Raw genomic sequence first — 24900 nt, 5'->3', positions numbered from 1 at the left:
CACTCCCCCTTCCCCTCTCCTCCAGCAGTTGTTCTAGGAGAGACCTGTCAGGCTGGAAACATAGCTCTGTTCTTGCAGGGACATGAGTTTCATTGAGATGTTATGATCCCAGCTGGAGTTCTGCATCCATTTCTGGGGTCCCTGGCACAAGGCAGACATGGACCTGTTCAAGTGTGCCCAGAGAGGAGCCACAACAATGATTAGAGTGTTGGAACCCTTCTTCTGTGAGGACAGGCTGGGACAACTGGGATTGTTCTCTGCAGCCTGGAGAAGACAGGGCTCCGGGCAGATCTTCCTGCAGCATTTCAATACATAAAGTGGGGTCATTACAAAGGCAGAAAGGGGCTCTCTGATAAGGCCTGCAGTGATAGGACAAGAAGCAACATTTTCAAACTGAGAGAAGGTTTAGATTATATGTAAGGAAGAAATTCTTTACCATGAGGGTGATAAAGTACTGGAACAGGTTGCCCAAAGAAGCTGTGGATGTCCCAATCCTGGAAGTGTTCATGGGGCTCTGAGCAACCTGGTCTAGTAGAAAGTGTCCCTGTCAATGGTAGGGGGTTAGAACAAGATGACCTCTTAAAGTCCCTCCTAGTCCAAACCATTCTATGTTACTTCTAGCTGCTGGAAGCAACTTTTTTTATAGAAACTTCTTCTAACTGCTGAAGTCAGCAAAACACCCTGAGACACTTTCAGCACCCACAGCTGTGTGTGACCAGGGAGCTCAAGGCGAAACCTCTACATTATTTCTCCTGATTCCTGAGCTATTCAGTTTCCCTGCATAAACAATTTCTTTTCCGCAGCCAAACCTGCAGCAGTAAATCCCATCTTGCTCTGACCTGCAGAGGTGTAGACATTGCCCAGAAGGCATGGGAGTGCTGGAGCCCAGCCTGGGCACCTCAGGCCACCACACAGCTGTGTTAACACAGCACACGTGGTGAGTGCTTGTTTAAAGGCATCCACTGGCCTCCTGCTTTCCAAATCAGATGCACATTTGTTTTTCTCTGAATAAAGGCAGAATAAGAGATGCTGACGTTCCTTTCAGATCAACTGTGCATTTTGAAATGGGATGAAACAGGCTTTTAGTGTCTCCTTTACATGCAGCTCACTATGTGTTTTCCAAGAGTACATTTGAGTTTTTACGCTTTCTGGCAACTGTAAATTTTACTCTTGCTGACAGCAGCAGTAAATGCTTTATGCAGAACAAAATCAGCTCTGTGAAAAGTTGAACTCTGTTTTCTTGCTCCATAAAGTATCTCTTGGTGCTAATGCAAACAGAAAGCTTCTTTGCTCTCAGGGAAAGGTGAGGAGAACAGAGGTGCCAGCTTCCAGTAGACTGCATGCTACTGCTTTTAGTGGCATTTTGCTGGCAATAAAAATGCCTTTTTTTTTTTTTTTTTGTAAAATGTACTGTTGCTTTACTTAAAAATAATAATAAAAAAAGTCTAATGCACCTGTGAAATAAAAGCTGCTAACAACAAACCTGGCACTTTTGAGAATTCCATTAGATACTTTTCTGCATCTACCAGCCTCTATGTGCTTACTTCCTGTGTTTTCCTTTTACAACACCATCCAGCACATATTAATGCTAAGCCCCTGCTTCTCTGCAGTTTTTTTAATGGAACAGGGATAGACTGCTTGGGTTTCTGAAGTGTGGGTGACAAGCTTGGGGACTGATGCTACTTCAGCTGAAATCAGTTACAGAATTCTTTCAGCCTTTGTACAGGAGATATTATCTTCTCTTGGATATGTCTGACCACTGTCATAATTACACAGCAAGAAAGCCCACTGATTTTGGTGGAAGTGATGGAATAGAAGGGACAATAGTCATTGTACCATCAAAATAAGGAAGAATAATAGAAGTATTTAAATGCAGAATCTAAATATGATCACACTTCCAAAAACTAGACTTTGTTTTTTACTTTCCTCCACCATAAATGCCCACATATTTAAATGTATACACTTGGAATAAGCCTCTAGGTTTTAAATGTTTTATTTTTGGGCAGAAAGCACTAAAAAAAAGGAGCAAAAACCACACGTAGATATTCAGCACTTCACAGGTCCAACGATAATTAATGACATTCATAAACATCTAATGAAAAATGAATTTATGTCACTTAGCCAAATTTATTTCTGTTTGCATTCCATCCTTTTAGATTTTTTTTTGTTTCCATATTGCTGAAAGGCACAAAAAAATCTCAAATTTATTCAAGCTGTTTGAAAAGAAATGCGCACAGAACATTAAGTAGTTGCTCAAATGTTGCTGAGCAGTAAAATACTATGATAAAGTGGCAACTTGCTGTGTCTCTATTACTTCTTCAGCACTAAAATTAATTTATGATCAGTCATCAATTCATTTACATGTCATTTTATGCTAAATCTATCGTTGCTGATGAATGCATATCCCTAGATCCATTAAGCTAGAGTAAAGTCTGTGCTTTATAATATGACCCTGCTAATTGTTGCATTACCATTTTTATGAGATACAAAAAGTAGCAGTTTCCCATTTTCTGAGCACATATTTAATCCATGAAGCACATTCTTCCTATTAAATGCAATCTGTCTAACTGCTTATAAACCAGAATCTTTTGCAATAGGTATCCCTAAGCAAATCAATACAAATATTGAGCTGAGCCATGGTAAAATATGGCTCATGAAAATGATATTGTGCAGTTTTCAAGAATTATTCCATTTGTGCTCAGACACAGTGAATGATCAACTTTTTCCATACAGACACTGATCAGTGAGTCTTTTAATCAAGACCAAAACATGTCAAATAAGGGATATTCTTCCTTGCTGAGCTACACAATCTGAAGAGATTTTTATGATTTAGATCTATATAATTATTTGGAAAAAAAAAATGTAACCCATTTGTCGAGACACTGTTTGCAAGAATAACTCTCTGTTTATACCAGTTTGTATCAGTTAAATAGAAGAGGTCTTGCTCTAATTTCCAAGCTAGTTAATGAGTCAAACTCTTCCCTCAGTCAAAATGCACCAGGACTGAAGATACACAACTCACAACCAGCTTCACGGGTGCTGCAGGAGGAGGATGAGATAAGGAGAGAGCAAAGAAAACCGCCAAACTATAACACTTTGACTTGAAAAAAACCTAGGCTTGCTCTTAGTGATTTCAGTGAGAAGCAAATTGATTTCTTCTAAAATCATAATATGCAATTAATTAAGTCTATTAAAGTAGAATAATGCAACAGACTCTTTGTGGCCATTCATGCCATAACTCTGCACAGCAATTCATTATAAAGGCAAACATTAAACATAAGAGAAAGAAAAAACCATACTTCATTGTGTCTCTGAAAGCAAAAAACAACCCTAAATAATTATGAATTAAAAGTCAAGTGAGGGAAAATTTTACCAGTGTTTTGTGGTTCCTTCTCTCTATTTTTTAAAAGCAGATTCAGTGACTCAATATCCTAACAAACCATACTGGGAACGAAGCAAAACCTTGGCTTTAATTTCATATTACATCCCACATATGTGCAAATTTAAACCTCCCTCCTTGAATTCTCTTTGTGATATCTGGAGAATGTTAAGATACAGATCCTGTACACTCCTCCTTTTTTTTCACTTTATTATACATGTCAGCATTATGTCTCTGCCACCTGCAAAGAATAAAGCTTAATAGTGCAGATTAAATCCTTGTCTGCATCTTCAGTTAGCTGTGACTAAAACTCAAGGGCCTGGAAGACGACTTTTAAACAGTTTAAAGTAGCAGCACCGTGGTGTCAGAGGGATTCAGCAGTTTGTGCTTTGGCTCACGCAGTGCCAGTGCTTCCCCTCAGAGAATCCCACACTTGGCACTGCAGGAAATCCTTTTTCTCAGCTCAGCCATGAAGAACAAAGCCCCATTTCAGTCCAAGAGTGGGCAACTTTGAGGCATTGCTGAGGCTTGCTAACACTACAGGGTGAGGAACCTCGCCCTGCTCCCGCCACAGCAACTCTGTTTGGAGGAAGTCAGGACCAGGGGATGTCAATTTAGATTGCTCACAAACACTGAACTCCCAGGGCACTTCAGAATGAACAGAAACATTGCTTCATCTGGGTCAGCTGTTCTCATCTGCCTCCATTTTCAAATACGTTTAGAGAAGTGAAAACGTGATCTATAAATTCCTAGAAAAATGCTGGCTGAAGTCACCAAAAGCTCTGTGGAAAGAAGTAGCTTATGTATTCTCAGCACATGAAAGAACAATTTAGTTGTTCTATAGTATTTTAAAAGCAATCAAACTGAAGAATGAGAAACAGCTTGGGAACAACTGAAGCAATTTGCTATACACTCCTTAACACCATTAAACACAGCCTGGAAGAGTTAACAGAAACAGATAAAGAAAAATTAAAATTATCTTCTGAAAAACAAAATTTGCCCAAGTATAATAGGCAATTCCTTTCCACCATTAGGAAAAAAACCCAAAAAACAAAGAACAAGCCCAATATAAACTCTTCTAAAATCAAGGTTTTACCCAAATAGTAACTGAGAAAAACAGAAGTAGTTTTGTTATTTGGAGTTTTTGCTATCTTACAGACCCTTTATGCTAACACTCTGGGTGTATTCCTGTAAGGCTACCATTCCTTAATTAAGTCAGTCTACATGTTGGCTAAGTGCTATAGGGGCAGTCTGTAATTTTGCTTCCCCTCCAGCTGCACATTCCCTTCCTGCAGTGCCAGCACACACCTTGCCATGCAGTGAACCAGAGGCAAAGAATGATCCAGCCAGTAATTAAACAAGTAAAAGAAACGCAAAAAGGAAAATGTTAAATTTCAGCTGGATGAGGCCACATGAAGTTAGTGGTTGTCATGAGTGGAAGCATATTTAGATCACTTTAGGTATACTCCCAGTCTACATTATGAAGTTCTGCCCAATTTCTTCCAAAATATCAAGAAGCCTTTAACAATCGAGCAATTAGACATTTAACACTCCAAAAATTAAACAAGATTTTGAAGGCTATTCGTAAAAGTATAAATTTTAATAAGCACAAAAGTTTCAAATTGGAGCAGGAATACAACTATCCCTTATTTGCTCTAGGGAGGGTGATCCAAACTATAAGGTGAAGATGCAAATGTGGAAACATTCATTTTCTGATTTACCGATACATAAGCATTGCCATATTAATATCTACCAAAAGAAAAATGTATACCAACCTGTTTTTTTTAAAAATTTATTTATTGCTGTTCTACCAGTCTAAAACTCTTAGTGAATTCCTAACATAAATGCTTCTGAGCCATTAGTGAGATATGCAAAAATATGCAGAATTATAGCCTGAAGGAGATTACTCTAGAAATTCAAGCAAAGTGAGTTAATATATGCATGAACTAAAAAGTTAACCTTCTCAATTCAGAGATTTAAACTTTATGTCTTTCAGTTGCATCTGGATTTCAAATCACAGCAGCAGGGATACAATTCTTAAATCTTAATTAGGTTGGCAAGCAGTCTGGCTCTAGGGTGAAGGAAAACATGGAAGGTGGGATTAAGCTACACACTATTTCATTAAAGAAGGGAAAGGAAGAAAATGATAGTATTGATGCTCCATCACTGTCATGTTCCTGCAGTTTTTCAGAACAGCAATCCTTAGCATGAGTGCAAGAGCCTTGGAATTTCAGAGATGGAGACAAAGAAGGAATCCAGTGGCGCTATGGTAAGAGGTTGTTCTGAGCAAGTCTCCCTTAAGATAAAACCAGCAATGAGTGTTTGTCTGCTGAGATCAAAAACTGAAGCAGAACTCACTAACACTGTGACATTGGGGATATTTGGGTCTCCAGCACACCTTCACATTATGGACACAGTACATTATATAGAGGCCCTGGTTCAACCTAAAGACAACTATACTGATGCTTACAAAAAATGCATGATGTCCATATAAAATCCATGTTTTCAAAAACCAATGTCTTTTGCTACCTAAATTTCACCAACAGCACTTTAATTCATTCAGATTCCATGCATTAATTTATTATAGCAGGTCCCCCTTTCTAGGTCCCCTTTGATGACGATGATGTAGCTTTCCAAGGCATGCAAAGGACAGGAAGAAGTGAGTGTAGGAGGGTCAGAATTATTAAACAGATTCTCTAAAATGGAACAATTGCTAAATTCAGCCATACAAAGGATGTTCAAAATACACATTTTCCTACATAAATGTTGCATTTACTCTAGAAATAAATGTTGTGCCAATCTAGCTACACTTACTCTGAAGTCCTTAACTTCCTTGTGTGCATCTTGGAAAGCATTTGCCAAGCAGAATATCTAAAAGTGTTTTAAGATAACATTTTTATGCTGCTACTGATTTATGAAATATATACTGCTAAGCTGAGGTCTTCCCCCTCCTTTTTATGTAACTGCCTTGCTTCTCTACTAGAATGAACCTTTCATGAAAGCCAGGATATAACTGAATTTTCTTTCAAGTCTTTAAAGCTTTTTAAAATTCATGAATTTCCTTATCATTTTTCAGCAAAGTATTTCCAAATCCTTCTTTAACTTTACTGTTTAGCATTAACATTTTAAATGTTACAGAAATCGAGTGGAATAAATTTTCACTTAGAAAATGTCGAAGTGGTGATGTATTTTACTGGTAGTAACAAGTTGGCGTCAGTGTGTTTGGTTACCTGTTACAGAGCTGTCTAGATTGTCCATACTGGAGCCTGGAGTATGCTCTAGACCTCTTAGTGGCCTACTGATTTCTACAGTTTCTTCTTCAATATCATCCTCATCGTCATCATCATCTGGAACATCTGTTTCCAAATCTGAAATAAGGTTTCCAGATACGTATCCTAGGGGAGGAACTGGAGCCTGAGGAGGTTGTGTATTGCTTTGGATGTGCCTACACAAACAAACAGGAAAAGTTATCAGAATGGATGAGACTTTGCAGCTCATGGTCAATAAAACACAAGCCTTTCAACAAGTCCTGAAGTATATTTACAAAATGTGCTTGGTTAGGACAAACTCAAGAAAATTCAGTTCAATTATTCACTGCAGCTTCTAATACCAGAGTGCTTGCACACTTTCCAGTCTAAAATAAAAAGAATCAAGATAAAATCCTCTAGGATGAGGAAGGTGAGGAGTGTCTTCTCACAGACAAAGAGCAATAGACACAGAGGCTGCATAAATCAGGTAGGAAACCCACGGAAAAGCACAATTCTGAATCCCAGCCTAGCACATAAGTGTCTCACCCAATATTCCCCCTTGCAAATCACACATTGAACCAAACTTAAATCTCACTCCTTCCGCTTAAACAGATGCAGAGCCTGAAGCAAAAGTCACCCTAAAGAGGAGGAAATGGCCAGTAGGACAGAAGAAATTTTCAAGTCCAATGAATGCATCATCAGCGAGGCCTTTTCATTTTGCTTTATTCCAAGAAGTTTAATTGATTTAATTGCAGCAGTATTAGGGCATGCATGTGTGAAATTACTCCATGCAGCAATTACATAAAGAAAAAAAAAAAAAAAGGAAAAGAAAAAAGAAGACAAAAAAGCACCCACAGGATAACTAAATGGCCAAAGGCAAGCATGGGATTCAGAGTTTGATGTGCCTGGTCTCTGAGAGAAAAGAACACCATCAGCTTTCAGAGCAGCATTCCCCACAGCACAACAGGTACGCAGCAAGCTGTGCCAGGGGACCCAGGCATGACTGGCCTTGGCACAAGAGCATGTACCACACTTGAAATTGCTAACTTAGGCACGTGGGAATCCTTGGGTGGCTCTACATGAGGTGCCATGACCCGATTTGAATCGGCAGCACTCTGGATGGGATCCAGGATTCTGCTGGTCTCTTGCTTGGACATCAGTAAAACTGAAAAAATTACAATTGTCACCTGTTTGGCTCCCAGTTATAATACATTTTCAGTGGAAATCTTGTGCTGAATTATTGCCTGCATGAATGAATTCTCTTTATTCAATAAGCCTTTTTTAAAAATTTTCATCTTGTAAATCTATCAGATATGAGAACATCATGGTAAATGTTATGTACACTGGTAACTTTCTCTACCTCAGTGTAGGTTTTAACTTATTGCTTATTCTGAATCCAATTTCCAGAACAAGTGCTTCCTTTCTGACATACAACCCCCTTCTGATTAACAGTTATTGAACACTTTTCTGCCTGGACACCAGGTTTTTAGTGTTCTACACAGTGTTCAAAACACTGGGGCACTAAAGGGCACTACCATCTAACTAACCCTCAATAAACAGTGTGATTAGCTCCTAATCAAGCAAAATGCTTAAGTATATGTTCAGTGTTCAGCTTGTGATAGAACAATTGAAGTCAATTTCTCATGTACTCACAGTTAAGCATATACTTAAGTGATTTGCTGGATCAAGGCCATAATGATTATGTACTTTTCTGGTAATCTCTAATGGGCTCTTTCTTAAATTCCTAGTTGGCTGATGTCTGTATTTCTCAGTTGCTACTCCCACAGTACCCTGAGACCCTGACAGGTCTCATTTCGCTGTTTAGGTTTCCCTTGTCTCTACAATGGACAGGTTAACTTTGTGAAAAGGAGACTGAAAAAATATTCCTTCCTTAGTCAAAACAATGGAAGACTTTCTACTAACTTTGACTAGCATGATACAGATCCAGCCAAAGAACAAAAATATATTAAAAAATTCCATGTCATAAAAATCACTTGTATATAAAGCATTTAGCCCAATACCCAAAAGGCGTAAAAAAAAAAAGGTTATGTCCTTGTTTTGTTTTAGTTACTTTTTTTAGAGTTTCAGGCTCAATTACTGTGACTTTACACAAGAGCAACATTGAAATCTGTATAATCCTAAGCACATTATGAAACTTCCCAATCAATTTTCATTTCCCCAAAAAGGGAGCAAGACCTTTCCTGCTAGCTGCATGAGGCTTTGGTGTGGCGTCCTGCTCCGTTATCCGTGCCTGCGCCGGTTTGGAGCTTTGGAGGGCGTAGGAAGGATAACGGCTGCACAATGCAGCAGCCACTGCCTGGGCTGGCAGGGTGTGCATCTGTGTGCTGGCTCAGAAGCCAGTGCCTTCAGCAGGCCAGGTCTAGCTGCTGCCTGGGATTTGGGTCAGTCCCACAGGCAGGCTGGGCTCGGAGTCTAGCGGCGCGGTGCTGCAGCGGGACCGGGGTACCCTGTTGATCGAGTGCAGATTGCAGACAAGCCCCGAGGCTTCCACGGTGCCCAGGGAAAACAGCTGGCTTTGGTTTGGCACCGCCTGCCTACCTGCCTGGTGTATTTAAGGGAGCTCAAGCTGAATAACTTCGTGGTTTTATTTAGCAGGGAAAAAAGGCTGCTCCTCTGCTGGCAGCATGCCATTCAGTAACTAGCTCTGCTCCGCTCCACTGAGAGTCGCGGGCTTTGTCTGGGTAGAGGAGCTGTAAAAGGACAACTGCTGCTCAGGGAACATCCAGGAACCAACTGACCTTCACCACGTCCCCAGCCTGGTGCAGTTGACAAGTTCTTTCTCAGTCCCTGAAGAGACTGCTTCTGTTTGTTTTGCAGGGGAAATGTTACTGTGGTATTTGCTTGCTCTTCCTTTAAAGAGGCATAAAGCAGTCTGAAACACTAGATCCATCCTATAAATACTAACGACTTGCTTTCTGCTGTTTCTGGGTTTTTCCTACGAATCAGAAATTCTCATGGTAGTTCAAGGTACAGAGATGCAAATAATTCATTCTCATGTGACACAGTGTAAAAGCTGCCACACTGATATTCCAAGAAACTATCATTACTTTTAATCAGGAATTTAGAATCTTACTATTTTTGAAAATCCTAAAAAATTCCTGTCTTCTGCTAGCCTGAAAAGAGAGCACTCACAACTGTATAAAAGCTGTCAGGAGGTGGCTATTAACTACTTAGCCGAACACGTGCAAAATTTTGGAGGAATATTGTTTTTACATGTTTTCAGACAAAATTTAGCGTATTAATTACCAAGTATTATGATTTAAAAAGCACATATGGATGTGTAAGGCCTTCCAACTGTGGGTAGAGTTTTGCTATTTCTTCTTCTATTTTACTTCTTTGCAAACACAATTGAAATGCTGTTGAACATGATCATTCTTTACGTTAAGAAGGAATGTATTATTGTTGTTATTATTAATATTATTATTTCATTTCCCTGATCACAGGTGACCCATTCAAACATTTACCATGTCTGCTTTGCTATATCAAACTGGTAAGCCCTTGTTAACTCATCAAGGTGAGCTTGAAGCATTGGCTGCATCTCCTCTCGTGGGGAAGGCGTGAGAGTTGCAGTTGACTGCTGCCCAAAGGAGATGGCAGGAGATGAAGCTACTCCCCGGACAGGAGGTGTGGGGACACGATCATCATCTTCCTCAAGCTCATCTTCCATGCCCTGATGCAGGTAGGTCTGAACTGGCAAAGGTGGACACCAACCATCACTGTCATATCTACAATAAAAACCAAATAAGCTTAGTGTATATCAAAACTCATCTCTGCTGCACAGTAGAGAATGTAGAGGGTATACAGGATCCCTGCTACAGTTGGAAACCTTGCACACAGTGTGAGGCCTAAAATTTAATAAAAATAGGGTCTTAATGCCAATATTGTCCTTACTGAGTCAGTTTAATTTTTCCCACAACAGCTAAGCAACTTGAACAAGATATGCAACAGAAAAATTACTGACCCATTATCACATTCATTAATGGTGATTAGATAATGTTACACCACAATCAACAAACAAAAATGAACTAACTCACTTCCAGGATCGTTAATGTAGCAGAATGAATATTGACCTGGACAGGAAAATACCAGCATTCTTAAAAGGTAAAGCAAGCTTTATGTAGTAGTACTTATGCACTTATTTTACAGAATTCCAGAAAAAGCTGAGTTGAAATTGACCCACAAAGATCACCAAGTCCAACTCCTGGCCATGCACAGCACCATCCCCAAGAGTCACACCATGAGCCCACGAGCATTATCCATTTACTTCCATCCTCCCCTTTATCTGTCTGTAAATTTACCATTTGTTTCTGGTTTGGAGCTTAAATAAAAAGCTACACTTTCCTCATAAATTCTGGTCTTCCCACCCTGCACACGGGTATCTCCTGTGATGTGCAATACGTCCATGTCACAGCAGCACTGACCCCAAGCATATGCTGTGTCACAGCACCAGCTGATAAGGCACATTAGCACACGTGTTGACAGCTCTGCCAGCACCCCCACCTCCTAATCAATCTGTACTGGGACTTACCTAGACAGTGCTACATTTCTGAACACTTTCAACACACCTGCCCAAAGCAAATGGAAAGATTAACCACTAGGAGTATTCTTGAATAATAACAAATTCTTCTTTCTTCAGACATAAAGGGTGTCCTGGTAGGAGTCTGTGGTTTTTGTTGTCTTATGCCAAAGGTGTAAGGGGTGGTGCTATATCTGATCAGGGCTAGAAACAAAAGCTTTATATTTTATTACCACTTCTTACACAAGTTTTGCCAGCAAGTCAATTCTTTTCAGTCTATGCACTCATCAGAGGATCTTTCAATTCAGTGTTGGATGACAGTATCATCCAGGGATACTGTCCCTTAGAGACTCTGGCATCATTCCAGGAGGATAGGCCTTAGTGACTATGGTCATTCCCTGTGCATTACCTCCCCAGAGTAATTCCCTAATCTGTACACAACTTCAGTTGTAGGCAGCTTTGCTGACAATCACACCACTCAAATCTCAACTGTCTACTTTTTCCATCTTCAAAACATCCAGTCAGGCATCAGTCCCTTGAGCATCAGCACACATTTCTTCTTAACTTCTGGTGTATTCCAAAATAACTCAGGATACACAGCTGCTTTTTTTTTTTTCCCCTCAAAAAACAACCAGACAGCCACAAGCTCTCACAGCTCCTTCACTGTCAAACCATCACACACTCTGAAGGCCATTTCCCAAGCATCATCTAAGTCACTTTATCTTCTTTCCACCTTCAAGGACTGCTGACAAGGTCCTTTTTTCTGCAATGCAGGCAGGCAGTGCATTGCACGACACAGTTAATTTCTCAAACTGGCTTAAAAATACTCCTTTAAAGCTTCTGATTTGGAAGGAAGGATTTACCAATTTCCCAAAGAAAAATGAATTACTGTCAATTTTCTCAAGTGTGAAGCCAGGTTATAAAAGGCTGGGAACACTGAGATGGAGAAGTCGCAAAACCTGTATTATGAACAGAACATTTACTTTCAGCAAAACCCAAAGATTTCTTAAATTAACTAAACTAGTTTTTCCTTATTCAGAAGTCTGTAGTCTGCATTTAAACACACAGATTCAGGACAGTTAAACAACCTGACTTAATAATCCAAAAGTCTATGGAAGATATATCTGGAAATTCACACTTGCATAAATTTAAATCTCTATATATGTAGATATAACCATAAATAGATATACAAACACATATGGGCACACAAGTGAAAAGAAAGGCTGCTTCCTAACATCTGGCCTCTAGGAAAGGTTGAGCGATTGATCATTACCATTTTCATAACACAGAGCTTTAAGAAAATGTTACATGATACATATTCATCCTTAGCAAACAATTAAGATATGACCAGCTGTAATTTGTCCTTCCAAACAATATTTGCTCAGGACATTTGCAACCAAGGCTGAAGGGACCATCCTAAATCATGCTGTGAAAACTGTGCAGTGAAACAGTCCTCTTGCTTCCTTTTGCTCTCTCAACCTCACGCTTTGCTAGAATGCCTTCTTTAAAAGGGACAGGGGAAAAGGCAGTCCCTGGTGACTTTGCAATGATGAATAAACGAGCTTTGGATGTGCTCACCTTCTGACCCTACTCGATTCAAATCCCCAAATGTTCAGCTTGGTAGCAAAAAGGTTTCTTAGTAAAGAGGTTTCTCAGTGAAAAGATTCTGCAAAAGTACTGTACCTTTACCCAAATTTTGTTTGAAATGGAAAGCAGCCTAAGCCTGAAGTTCAGGAGATTGAGAGTCAAGATTTCAGGTTCAAGAATCTTTGTCTGCCTAATGTAAGGTGTCTGAAAAGCTACAAGCCCTAAACTTCATTTTAGAGAAAAACAAAATAAAGCAAAAACCCCCCAAAACCAACAAAGAAAAAAAAAGAAAGGAAAAAGTCACATGTCATATAAGTGATGCAGCTATAGAAACACCTGGTATCACCATAGTGATTATTGGCCACATCCACGTTCTTTTTCATTTTTTGAGTAAATCCAATGTGGTGAAAAAGCCACTTTTTCAAGTACACTTATTGAAATCTAAGTGCCTTAACTTCATTAGCAACCTCTGATTGTAATTTCATTATAATTAAGACCCTAATAAATTCTGGTTAACAAACATAAGCCTCTATTTTTCTAGCAAGTTTTATTGTACTGTCAGCACTTTTATTCTGTAGTAATCTTTTACTATTAAAATCCCCGATCCATTACATTAAGAGATTTGTTCCTTTAAAATATAAAATGAAGGTGATAGATACAGGGCACATTCTGTAAAAACTGTGTTTCATTACACATATTGTTGCAACAAATGAAGCTTCCCTCCCTGGAACTCACCGGAAAGGACTTTTTGAAGTAAAAGGTACTACTTCCTTAACTTTTCCTAAAGACAGACAATAGGTATCAAATATATTGACATTCAGCAGCTAATATTCCATTTTCAGGTGTAACCAATAGCAAGAAATAGAAAAAAACAAATAACAATATGCTGACTGCCTTTAACTGGGTTGGCTCAAGATCATGCATATTATTGGTGAAAAATCAAAGTAAAAGATAATGAGCACGAAACAAGCATTTCTTTACTGTCAAGTTTACAGAAAATCAAGCAAAACCATCTTCTCTGAAAAGGGCTGGAAAGGGAGCATGTCAGTTTGGGAGCTGCTATAGGAAAAGAGAAACTTAATTGGCACAAACAGGCTCTTTGCTGAAGTTAAACAGGAATCTAAGAGATCCCCAAAGCTATCACATTATATAACAGGGCTAGCTGGAATAAGATATTCACTTTTCCTTCTCCAGTTTATGGAAAAATGGAGGCAAATGCCAACCCTAGTACCTCTAGGAAATAGATGGTACAGAAAACTAAGTGTATTTTTTCTGTGATAGGTGAAGTTAGGGGTTTGTTTGGGTTTTTTTATATCACTTGCCATTGTGGATGATCTTTTGCAACTTAGAAATCCACTAGTGCTTATAAGGCCACTAGCACTAATCTCTAGTAAGCAAAACTAGGTGTCAACACTTTTGAGCTTTTTTGTGATAATCATTCCAATGAAACTCACATTTGAATTTAATTTTTATAGGAAGACACCCAGAAAAACAAGTTTCTGTTTAGATGCCACCCTCCTTGTTTTATTGCTCTAAAACACTTCGATCTTGTCACAGACAGAATAAATCAAAACAAACCAAGAAGAACAAAAGAGTTTTAAAAATGTGGCTTTTTTTTGACCCAGTATATCCAAGGCAACATAAGGAATTCAGTCTGTGATTTTTTTCCCTTCCAGCATGTTGAAAAGCACAGAAACAAGATCAACCCCTAAATACAGAAGGACTATTAGTATTGGAAGCATCCTCAGAAAGTATGGGCCTTGCAGATTCAGTCTTCATCAAAGGTGGTTGCAAATTACTGTAGCTCCAGACTGACTCTAAGTCCAAACTTCAGATTTTTTCTGTGTTTGGTGAAATGCATGTTACAAGGTCTTGCTACCACCACTGCTAATGATATATTACAAAAACCAGAGAAGAGCAATTCAAAGCATAATCACGGGAAAAAACTATGTCTGAATGGTTGTGAACCTGGAGGCTGGTGATTACCTTCTCCTTAAATAACATATGTTGTCTTGGTGACCAACATCATTCCTTCCAGCTAAATTACTCCTCAGTTTTATGCAACTGAGGAGTCAAGCCCTGGGTCACAAGGGATTTCTCTATAAGGTATTTCCATTTACCTTTAATGCTATTTCACTGTTCTGAAGAAAATCCAAGTGGTTTGCCTTCTATTGCATAATTGTTTTAGTGAAATGGTTGCACATGTGTTTTAAGGATATAAACTCATAAAGACAAAATTATTATATGATGAAACAATTTAAAATTTATTTTTAGCCTCTTATAACAGAATACAGAAGACAATGATTAAATGAACTTTTTGTTTTGAGATTTAAAGAACACTCACAATCAGTAAGGTTATTAATTTTCCATTATTTTGAAATTTTAACTATACAGCCTGAATGGGCCTTAATTTTAAGAACTTCACTGACTAACACAGTCATTTATTGCTTATTATAAGAGTCAAAGGAGTTGGTATAAACTGAAACAATATGGAATTTTTCTAACTTTAATTATGAAAGTAGTAATGATCAATTCCCCCTTACAATTGAGATAACAGTTGAAATATTTTTATTCAGCAAAGCTATTACAATGTATTCTTAAAAATGTTTCATCCTTGGGAAATATTGATTAATCCATGTATTGAAACAGACAGAAATTTGTCCCTGACAGAAAAATTATTCTCAAAGACTCCAACAGAGCTACCCACAGTAAACTATGTTTTTATATACTCTGATTTACCTCCAGAGTTTGATAACCTGGTATATCACATAATTACACTTTATAAAAAGCAATTCGTAACTGTTGTCTGTGTAGGAAATGTCTCTTTCCTCTCATTTAGCACTTCTTGTGTGACTTTGTGTCCTTGAAGACAAGTTTGAGCTATGCAAAATTATGTGAAAGGTTCCAGATACTTGAAAGTTGTTTGAATAATACCAAAAAAGCCTATAATTAGCATGCCTTCCTCAACTGTGAAATTTCTTCTAAAAGCCGATGAGAAGATTATTATCCATTGGTTGATCTTCAAAAATTAATCCAATTTGGTGGGAGATTTTTTTGTTCTCTTGGCTCTAATATTTTTAAACATCAAAGCAGTGAAAAAATACACAGAGACAGATTATGTCATCCTTACTCACTCTGAGTCCCATCAGTTGCATACAATCCCAGAATTCAATTAAGCTACCTGTGAAGTGAGATACTTCTCAGCATGAGAAATCACTGAAGCCCTACATGATGACGAAGCAAGGTTACTTTTGTTTCCATCTTCAGTCACTATCCACAGAAGCTATTCAAACATTCCTCCTCCACAGCCTTGAATCAGTCTACAGGATAAGTTGTTCTCTTTTTTTTTTTAACAAAACAGAAAATTATTGTCACTTATCAAAAAAAAAAAAAAAATAGAAAAGGACTCATTTCTGCAAATCACAGATTTTTCTTCAAAAGAAAAAGAAAAAAAAAATTTACCCTGCTTCTTGCTGATCCACCCCATAGTGCTCCAGCTCTGTGCCTGGAAGTGGCTGCACAGGAGGGGGTGGGAGGGGAACACTGGCCCAGGTTGAACCATTATTTTTCTGGGGCTTGGCAGTATTTTTGTTTTTCTTCTTTTTCCCTCCTTTGCCACCTGCAAATCCAAAAGAGAAAAATAAAATATTAGAGCTATAATGTGGACAAAAAGGCCAGCTATTTACATTTCTTTGACAGAATTCTGATTCCAGAGCACATGCCCCAAAAAAGATGTATTTATATCTCAGCAGAATCAGTGCCATCGTGCTAATGCTGTCACAAGGTTGTAAGTAATAAAAGAATGGAATGGGGAATATTCTGAATATTTACTGAAAAACACTTATTAAAATTGTCACTGGAGTCAAGAACTTTCAAGATAAGAGTAAATTGTCAAAACAAAAGAAACAGGGTTTTGTTGTTAGGAATTTCCTAATTTCTGGGGTTTTTTAAAAGAGTGGGAAGATATGTGCAATATTTTAGGACTGACTGTTTCACAGGATTCGAACGTCTTGTGGCACTATGGAGAAGAGGTTCTATTTCTGATACACAGCTCTAATGGATGAGGCAGAAATGCAGTGAGCAATGCATTTTAGTTAAACCCTCTGCTCTTATTGTCCTTGGACCACTTCTCCAGCTGAGACACTTCCATTTGTGGGAGAGAGATCTTAAAGAGAAAGCTCTCATCCCACTTGGTTTGCTTCTTTTATTTTTCCCTGACTTCTTTTTCTTGTCAGGAATTCATTAAGAGGAAGAATGGCTCAACATTTCGAATCCCTTGACTGCTTGGGGACTCATCTATTTTTTGGAGCTTTGTTGTGGCTTTCAAACTCTTTGTTGGGTGGAGGAATGGTTTGTCAGATGCCTTTTCAGTGGGGTACCCAGCTGCTCTCACTCATCCCTGGCCTGTTGCAGAAAGCACAGTCTAATCCATCTTACCCACTGATGTCTCTTGATGATTTATAAGGATCAGCCAAAAAAACCCTCACATAAAAATGAATCAATGAATCAAGAAAGCCACAACTGACTGGTCAGGGAGGGTGGCACAATGTGCACTGACAGGCACTGCCTTCTGTGCCATGGCTTTAACTTTAGGCCCAGAGAAACACAGAAGGAGGTGCAATTCTAGCAATAGAGACAAGCCCATATCATGGGACTTTTTGTCCTTGAGATGGTGGTTCACAGGCTTTCTTCTGTTACCTCCAAATGTCAGCTGGATGGAAACAGGAACAAACAGAGAGGGAAGAAAAATGTGATTCTGTGACTCAGAAGTAGCCAAGACTTCTCTTTTCACCTCCTGTTGTGCCTGCTAGAGACAGGCAACAAGCCCAGCAATATTTCTAATCGACCTGGCTGGCAGCACATTGGAAGTGAGACTTTCCACTACTCAATTCCAGACCAAAGCTCTTCTTTCCTTGTTTTGGAGTATTTATAGTAAGTCCAGCCAAGATCCTGTGATTCACTATGTGTGAACTGAGCTGATATTTCCTCTATTAGGATGGAAAACAGGCTCTTCCTTCCATTTGTACCCTGGCAGAAAGGACAGTTTTCTTGAAAAGGGAAAGAACATTTTGACTGGTGAAAAGAAACCCCAGTGACAGTGGAGATAGAGGAACAAATATATGAACCTTCTGGAGGGAAAGTGAAGCTTTCAAAGAACAGGTAAGGCTAAAAAAGTGAAGTTAGAAATAGGGTCACTGAACAGTGAAAAGAAAGTAGGTTAATTTTAGTTTGTGGGACATGGAGAAAATTTTTAAAAGTCAGCAGGAGTAGGAACCAACAAGAACTAAGGCAGGAGGGGCTGCTTTAGGAAAAAGGCACATGCATATGTTTTTATGTTGCAGGAGGATTTAAACTAGGAACACACAGAGAAGGGAAATGCAAAGAACAACTTCAGCTTAGAGATTAGTTGAGGTGGAGAGGAAGATTTTGGAAGTGTAGTATCTTGATGATCTTAGGAGACTGATAAAATGTAGGTTACGCATGGAGTGCTAATATGGGAGTCACTTGGATTTTAGGAGTCTCAAAGAGAGAAATCAGAGATAATGGAGATATTAGAAGGAGTGAAGCAGAGAGACAAGGGACCTGTCTAGATGAAGAAATGAAAAAAGAGAACTCCAAGGTCATTACTGGTAGGGGAAAGCAGCCTACACTGTGCAGCTGGGCAGGAGATTTCTCTTCTGTCCCCATGGACAGTTATTCCATTGCCAGACTGGTGGGACAGACACCGAACACATAAAGCCTGATTTGCGTTTGAAAACTGATGCACCAAAGCCTTGTTTCCCCATAGCAACAATGCCTGATACTTCAACGTCTCCTCACACTGAAATTCAATTATATTGTTAAAATCTCTAGGTGAATTGGGTACTGGAGAAAGAATTTGCCAGCTGGGCTGCTGATCCTAGTACAGATATAATCTGTGCAAACTATAGCTACAAAATTTCCCTGCCTTATAAAGCAGTTGAGGTTTTAGCTGTTTTCCATTCCACAGTGGGATAGGGATTCTCATGATATTCATGTAAGAGAGACAGAAACTTAGTCAGAATGATAAGTAGTGCCTAAAGTACCAACCAAGGAAGTGAGAGAACAAATCCCTCCTCACCCTGATGGGGACTATATAATCAAAGCTGGTCTCTGACTCCAGTGATGCTCTAATTATCAGACTATTTGAAGGTCCCCCCCCCCCAGTTTCTTGTGTATTACAGACATAATTATCCTGTATCAAAGGCATAATTAGTGGGCAAGGGAGAGCAAAATACTGACTCTGCAGTCCAATAATCTGGCACTCATCTGAGCACTGGGGCATCCAGTTTTGAGCTGCCTTGGTCACAACAAGAGTGCCCTGGGCATATGACTGACTATAACCCTAAGTTTCCTAGTGTCATCGGAAAATTTACTTCTGGCTGAGAAACACTACACAGAATATGTTGCATTTGAAATATTTGATCGAAGTCCAGCCTTTGATCAAAAAGGGCACTTTCCAGCGACACTTCCTATTTTCTGAGAAAATTCTTAGGCAGCCTTAGCTGTCAACATATCTAAAGTGTGATACTGCCCTCTGATACCTGACATATATGTGCCTCAGCACATCAATTGCTGCATTTTCATGTGGCCTGGGGAGCAAGCTGATTTCCTAAGCTACTTGTCAATATATCTCACATGCAAGGAACAAGGAGCTTTCTTGAAGTATTTCAGCTTCCAGATACCTCTCTGACAATGCCATAAGCCTATTTTTTGGTCTCAGTCAAATCAGCTAATGCCACCCATTGAGAACACAAGACTTGCAAACACATTTGGCTATTTGAGTAATGGGCTAATGATAATAGGCTTCTTATCTCAAGATTCAGTTTGAATAGTCATTTAAATTGACATAAAAAAGCTATTTCTAGGTTTGGTCTATTACTGGGAGGACTGCTCCAGCTTAAAGTGGAAATTCAAAAAGCTGTGGATATATTCTGAATATCAAAAAGTCCTTTCAGTGCACTCATATTTTAGCTAGGTGAAATCACAGATTTTCATCTTAACTGTTGCCTTTTCAGTTTTTGTCTTGACAGAAAAAAAAAAAAAGACAACTATACATAACATAAGCAACAAGTAAGCAAAATTAAAGAAATCAAGAAACAAGGTGTGCTCAGATATCACACACAACCACATGTACTATGATCATTTTCATCTGATGAAAATGCATCATGTTTCCAATAGAACATGCAGCATACACATAAAATTTACATCCTGTTTGTATGCAAACTTGGCACAATTTGTTGAAACCCCTTCGTTGAAACCTTTCAGGGCCCTACAACTATTTCCAACCTGCTTCACTGAGGAACAGTTTGTGGGAGTGGGGTATCTGTTAACAACTCAACAAAAATAAGAATCCCCTCATTAAGTTTAGTGTGGGGAGGCCTATAAACTGAGGATGGATGCAGAAATACATTTGCTCCATAGATTGTGTCAGGGAAAGGATGTGACAAGGCGAGGCTGGCAGCTGCGCCAACAAGCGCACACATGGAAGGACTCTCCAGTTATCTCCAAGTAGGTCCTGCAAAAGGCTTTTTGGTTTCAGCAGAGTCCCATGTGGCATTGTTTGCTGATGGGCAGGAACTCTCATGGCTATCCTTGACTGGTGCCTGGGAGGTGTTCTGCCTCCCTGGCGAGCCGCTGGCCAACACCCCTCCGTCCCTCGCTCCCCTGCGCACGGCGACGGAACCAACCTGAGAGGCTGCCACTCCTTTCGGAGCTGTTGTGGGAGCTGGTGGTGCTGAAATCCTGTGACTGGTTGTGTGGCAATCTATTAGCCAGTCCCTCAGCCACCCGGTAGTCAGGGATGTAAAGCAAGGCTAAGGGTTAAACGGCAGAGGTCACAGTGGCATCGTGGGATTAGTCGACAGCACAAGCACATGCGACACATGCAGTTAGCAAGTCGGGGCAGATGGGGGTGGGGAGGCAGGGTTTTACTTGGTTATTTTTAAAGGTACACCTACCCTAGCCTAATGGAAGACAGATGGCTTGGTGACTAGCACAGGACAAAGAGCATTAAAAGCACAGTGCAATGTATTTTGTGATCAGGTGAGGTTCAGCACATATGCAAGGTGTGCAGGCATTAGTTCAGGTCAACATGAACAGTGTCTCACAGAGCTAAAAAGAATTTTCTAATTCATGCACAGATGATACAGTACACAAAGCCAAGGGCTCTGGGAAATAAGAGCTGTAATTACCATTGTTGCCTTTGCCTTGGTCTGGGAGAGAGTAACCAAATCCCATGAGGTCATTTTTTTGCTGAATTGAGCTTTTCCACTGCGGATCTGGTAAATCGACGGCCAGCTCGTGGATGCTGTTGGAATGCAGGATCTGGGTGGTGGCATATGGCGTAGCCTGGGTTATTTGGCTGGAGCTGTTGTAACTGGTTTTGGTGGTGAAGTCGATGCTGCTGTAAATGGCTCCATCAGAAAGCATGGTAGCAGTTTTATCTCCTTGCCCTGGCACTGGCGGCAGCACATCTGTGGAACGAAACAAATCACTGAGGCACGGGAAGCCTGCGAGTACCAAGGTTTAAGGCGAGAAATAAACGTGTCATTTTGCACGTTTGCATTTCAGCTGAGACAGGCTCATGAGCCAACGAAGGGAAGATGATGTACAACCATGGCCAAGCTATCAGCAGCTGTGACAGGCCTACCACTTGTCCTTCACGTCTCGCTGCCTAAAACCATCTTTTTTTTTTTTTCCTTCCCCATACCTTCAACTGTGAAAGTGAAGTTTGGAATATTTCTCTACTGAAGAATGTTTTCAATTGTTCACTCCATGTCAGAACCAATGAAACTGTCTGGGCTTCAGGGAAATGATGAAAGGAGAGAATTTACAAATCACACAGGGAACTTGCCCAGCAAATATGCAGAAAAACTCTCAAAGTAATTTTTCAAGGGCATCACCTTGATTTCCTTGAAACTTTTTGCATCAGCTTATCTAATTTTCCTTTTGGCATTAGCCAGTACATTCCTTCTTTTCAACAAAAGAAAAACCTGACCAAAAAAAAGTTATTTGTGACACATTAAAGAAAATTTGATATTTTGAAGGGATTTAGGTGATCAGTCCCTCAAAATGGCAAAACAATGTTGATAATGGAGAAAAACTTGTACAAAATCTCCAGTACATTTACCTGAAAACCATTACAGCACATTTAACTAAATATCCGATGAGTTTTCCCAATATTTGGAATCCTATCCCACACTGAAATTTGTATCTTTAATCAGTTAGATTGGCAGTCTCTCTCCTTACTAAACACTGAAGTGACCTTTGCTGGTGGAATACTAGATCTAGAAACTGAGACTAGTGAAGTGTGAAGAATCTAATGATGACTGACATGATGTCCCAAGGAGAACCACAGCTCAGCAGATAACCCTCCTTCCTGCTCTCTCAGAAGTCAATATCTCAAATGGTACTATTTTTACAATTTATTTAGACTCTGAAAAGTTGAATCAATTCCAGAATGTACTTCTCTAAAAAAATCCTTCATTTATACGCCATTTTCTTTCTACAGCCAGATGGCAGATACAGGTTCCAACTGTTAGATCATTCTTGAGATAACGCATACTCCTATAGTGAGGATTTCACATCCTATTCTAGGGATAACAGCCATTTTTATGTACCTTAAGCCCCAGAAAGAAAAGATGATTCTTGCACTTAGTCAAGGGTTTAAGCTCAGTTCCAAACTCAGATGTGGGTTTTGTGCAACCTCAGGGAATACATTTGTTCTCTCACTGTCTCAAAGACTTATCCAGCAATGAGATGTGACACCATGGTCTCCTCACACTGATTTGGTATTTTTTGTTTGCTTTAGTTTTTTTGGGGTTTAGCATTTTTTTCTTTTCCTGGGATGAATATTTAGATCACAAAACTACTTTCTTTTGCATTCAGATGTGCTACAGTGAACATTTACCATGGACCCCGATAACATCTTCAGTCTCAGGGCAGCAACATAATATTAACAATAAATATGGCAATAGCAAATGCTCAGCAGAGATGCTGCAGAGAGATTAAATTTGGGTCTATCATCATGATCTGGTTTTGCATACAGCAGGGAAATGGGTACAATCAAGTATTTAAAATATCTTAATTGTATTAACTTATATCTGCAGATAAATTGCAAGTGCAAAAAAATTACAATTAATGCAAACTATAGCCCATATTTCAAAATCATGTTGGTACTATCAGCACATATTTAATGTGCTTTCTAGGGGCAGTACACAAACAGAAATGCATCTATGTGCAAATACAGCATGAGATGTGAGAGACAAATGCAGCCCTATCTTTCTTGCATTTCATGCACAATATGAACATTTCTCCTTTCTACAATCGATTCCGTCAAAGTATAATGGCTTGAAGTTTAGTAAATAAATTCTGTTGTTGATGTATAAAGTGAAGTAAATCCAGCTCAAGCTGTCTGTGTTGGATTTGAAGACCCAAGGAAGTAAAAACTAGCAAAATGCTCATCACTGAAGTGCTCAGACGTACATCTGTCTTTTAGTGCATATTTCTGGCAACTGAAGAGGTATCATCTCTATACAGTCATTTTAATATGGAGAACCATTCATGTGTACACACTTGAAAGGGAAGTTGCATAGCTGCCCACCAGCCAAGGACTTTCAGTCATTCTTACTGATAAGATGAGGTTCTCCAGACATTCTGGGAATTTTCAGTACAAGCACAGATTACTTTTTTGACCTCAGTGAGATGTACACATTTAAGCACTCAAAGAGCTATTAAGCAGAGATTTTACAAAGTGCCATAGTCACCAAGTAAAAGTCAAGTGTGATTTTCCCAGCAAGCTGTCATAGCAAAAACACCACACTGTACACTTCAGACCAAAGATGAAGATGCACTTCCCACTGGAAACTTTCCCCAAAACTCTCCAAAATCCAATTTTGTTTTTAACTCTTGAGACAAATGAAATAGTGCTGAAATACTTCTGCAGGGAAGCTCTATTCTTGCTGCCTTGGAGATGCAACACCATTTTGTGGCCTTACATGACTCCAAGCCTCACCTGTGCTTCCCACTCACAGCCTTGCTCTCAAATGCCCATCTAGGACAGTGCATCTCACTCTTAAGGGAAATTTTAGGACTGCCTGCCCCAGCTTCTGAGTTTCCAGGGTGAGTGATGTCGCCCTACTCTTTTTTAAATTCTTACAGAATTTTTATGTCTTTAGAGACCTCTTAACCAGTAAAAGAGGCCCAAGCTCCATCTATGTGGTTAATATTCCATCTCTACATGTTAAAATACTTTCAATCCATCTTTAATGCAGAAACATCTAATCTCAGCTTCTGAAGCAGATAGGGACAAGTGATCCCAACCACCCAGAATAAAAGTTTCAGCTCAGTTGTAAAGATCATGGGTGGAATTAAGCTGCCAAACTTAAAAACGTAACTGTTGTATCTCTTGCATGAATTTGGACCTATGCCTCATGCATATTGAGGCCAAAAATTAAAAACTAATGCTTCCCATTTCAGTTGTATAGAGCCAAATACTAAAAGAAAATGGTAATTTTTCTGTATTATGTGGGCTTAAAAAAAGATGGAAAAGTACTGAAGGGTTTTATTTTCAAAATATTCACAACAAAGAGGCTGGCAGAAATTCAGTTGCCTTGTAAATATTATCAAAAGTTTTGCTTGCTCTTAAATATTTTTGACAAGAACTTTATAACAGTTTTATACAGAATATAAATTTAGTGAGTTTTGTTGTAATTGTAAGTCACAGTAGTCAAACCACAGGCAAGAGGCTTTTCATAGGAATGTATAACCAGTATGATGGATGGTCTTCAGAAGCAGATTCTGACCAGCATGCAGAATTAGCTGAGTTATCACAGAAACCACGGAAGTAACAGAGAGATGAGAATATTACTATGACTTTTAAAAATCTCAATCCTACATCTTAAAATTCCCATTTGAGTTAAATGTTTGAAATGAAATAAGCCCTCTAAAGATTCCTTCCTCATTGTAACAATACATCTTCACCTCACTCCCCTAAAGGTGCTCTCTCAAGTCAAAATGGAAACAGAACCTAAAAGATCTAAATAATTCCCTTTTATGTATCCTTTCCTCCAATGAAACAGAAAGTTCCTTAAGATCTTTGAGATTTTCTTCACAGATTATGACTGAGA

General features: G+C 39.2%; 1 protein-coding gene across 1 annotated transcript in view; it reads right to left on the bottom strand.

Annotated features, from left to right (window-relative positions):
• Nucleotides 1-24900, bottom strand: part of ROBO2 (roundabout guidance receptor 2) — a 153705-nt gene that overhangs the window by 23589 nt on the left and 105216 nt on the right. Inside the window, exons 20-24 of the mRNA XM_031063879.1 lie at nt 20965-21246; nt 20461-20586; nt 16214-16370; nt 10113-10373; nt 6610-6824 (exon numbers count right to left, since the gene is read on the bottom strand). Coding sequence (XP_030919739.1) covers nt 6610-6824; nt 10113-10373; nt 16214-16370; nt 20461-20586; nt 20965-21246 — 1041 coding nt within the window. The remainder of the gene's footprint in view (nt 1-6609; nt 6825-10112; nt 10374-16213; nt 16371-20460; nt 20587-20964; nt 21247-24900) is intronic.

The sequence above is a fragment of the Geospiza fortis genome, unplaced genomic scaffold (assembly GCF_000277835.1).
Source record: "Geospiza fortis unplaced genomic scaffold, GeoFor_1.0 scaffold574, whole genome shotgun sequence".
Lineage (NCBI taxonomy): Eukaryota > Metazoa > Chordata > Aves > Passeriformes > Thraupidae > Geospiza > Geospiza fortis.
Note: the sequence above shows the minus strand (reverse complement) of the source record. Positions and strands in the feature narration are given on the sequence as shown.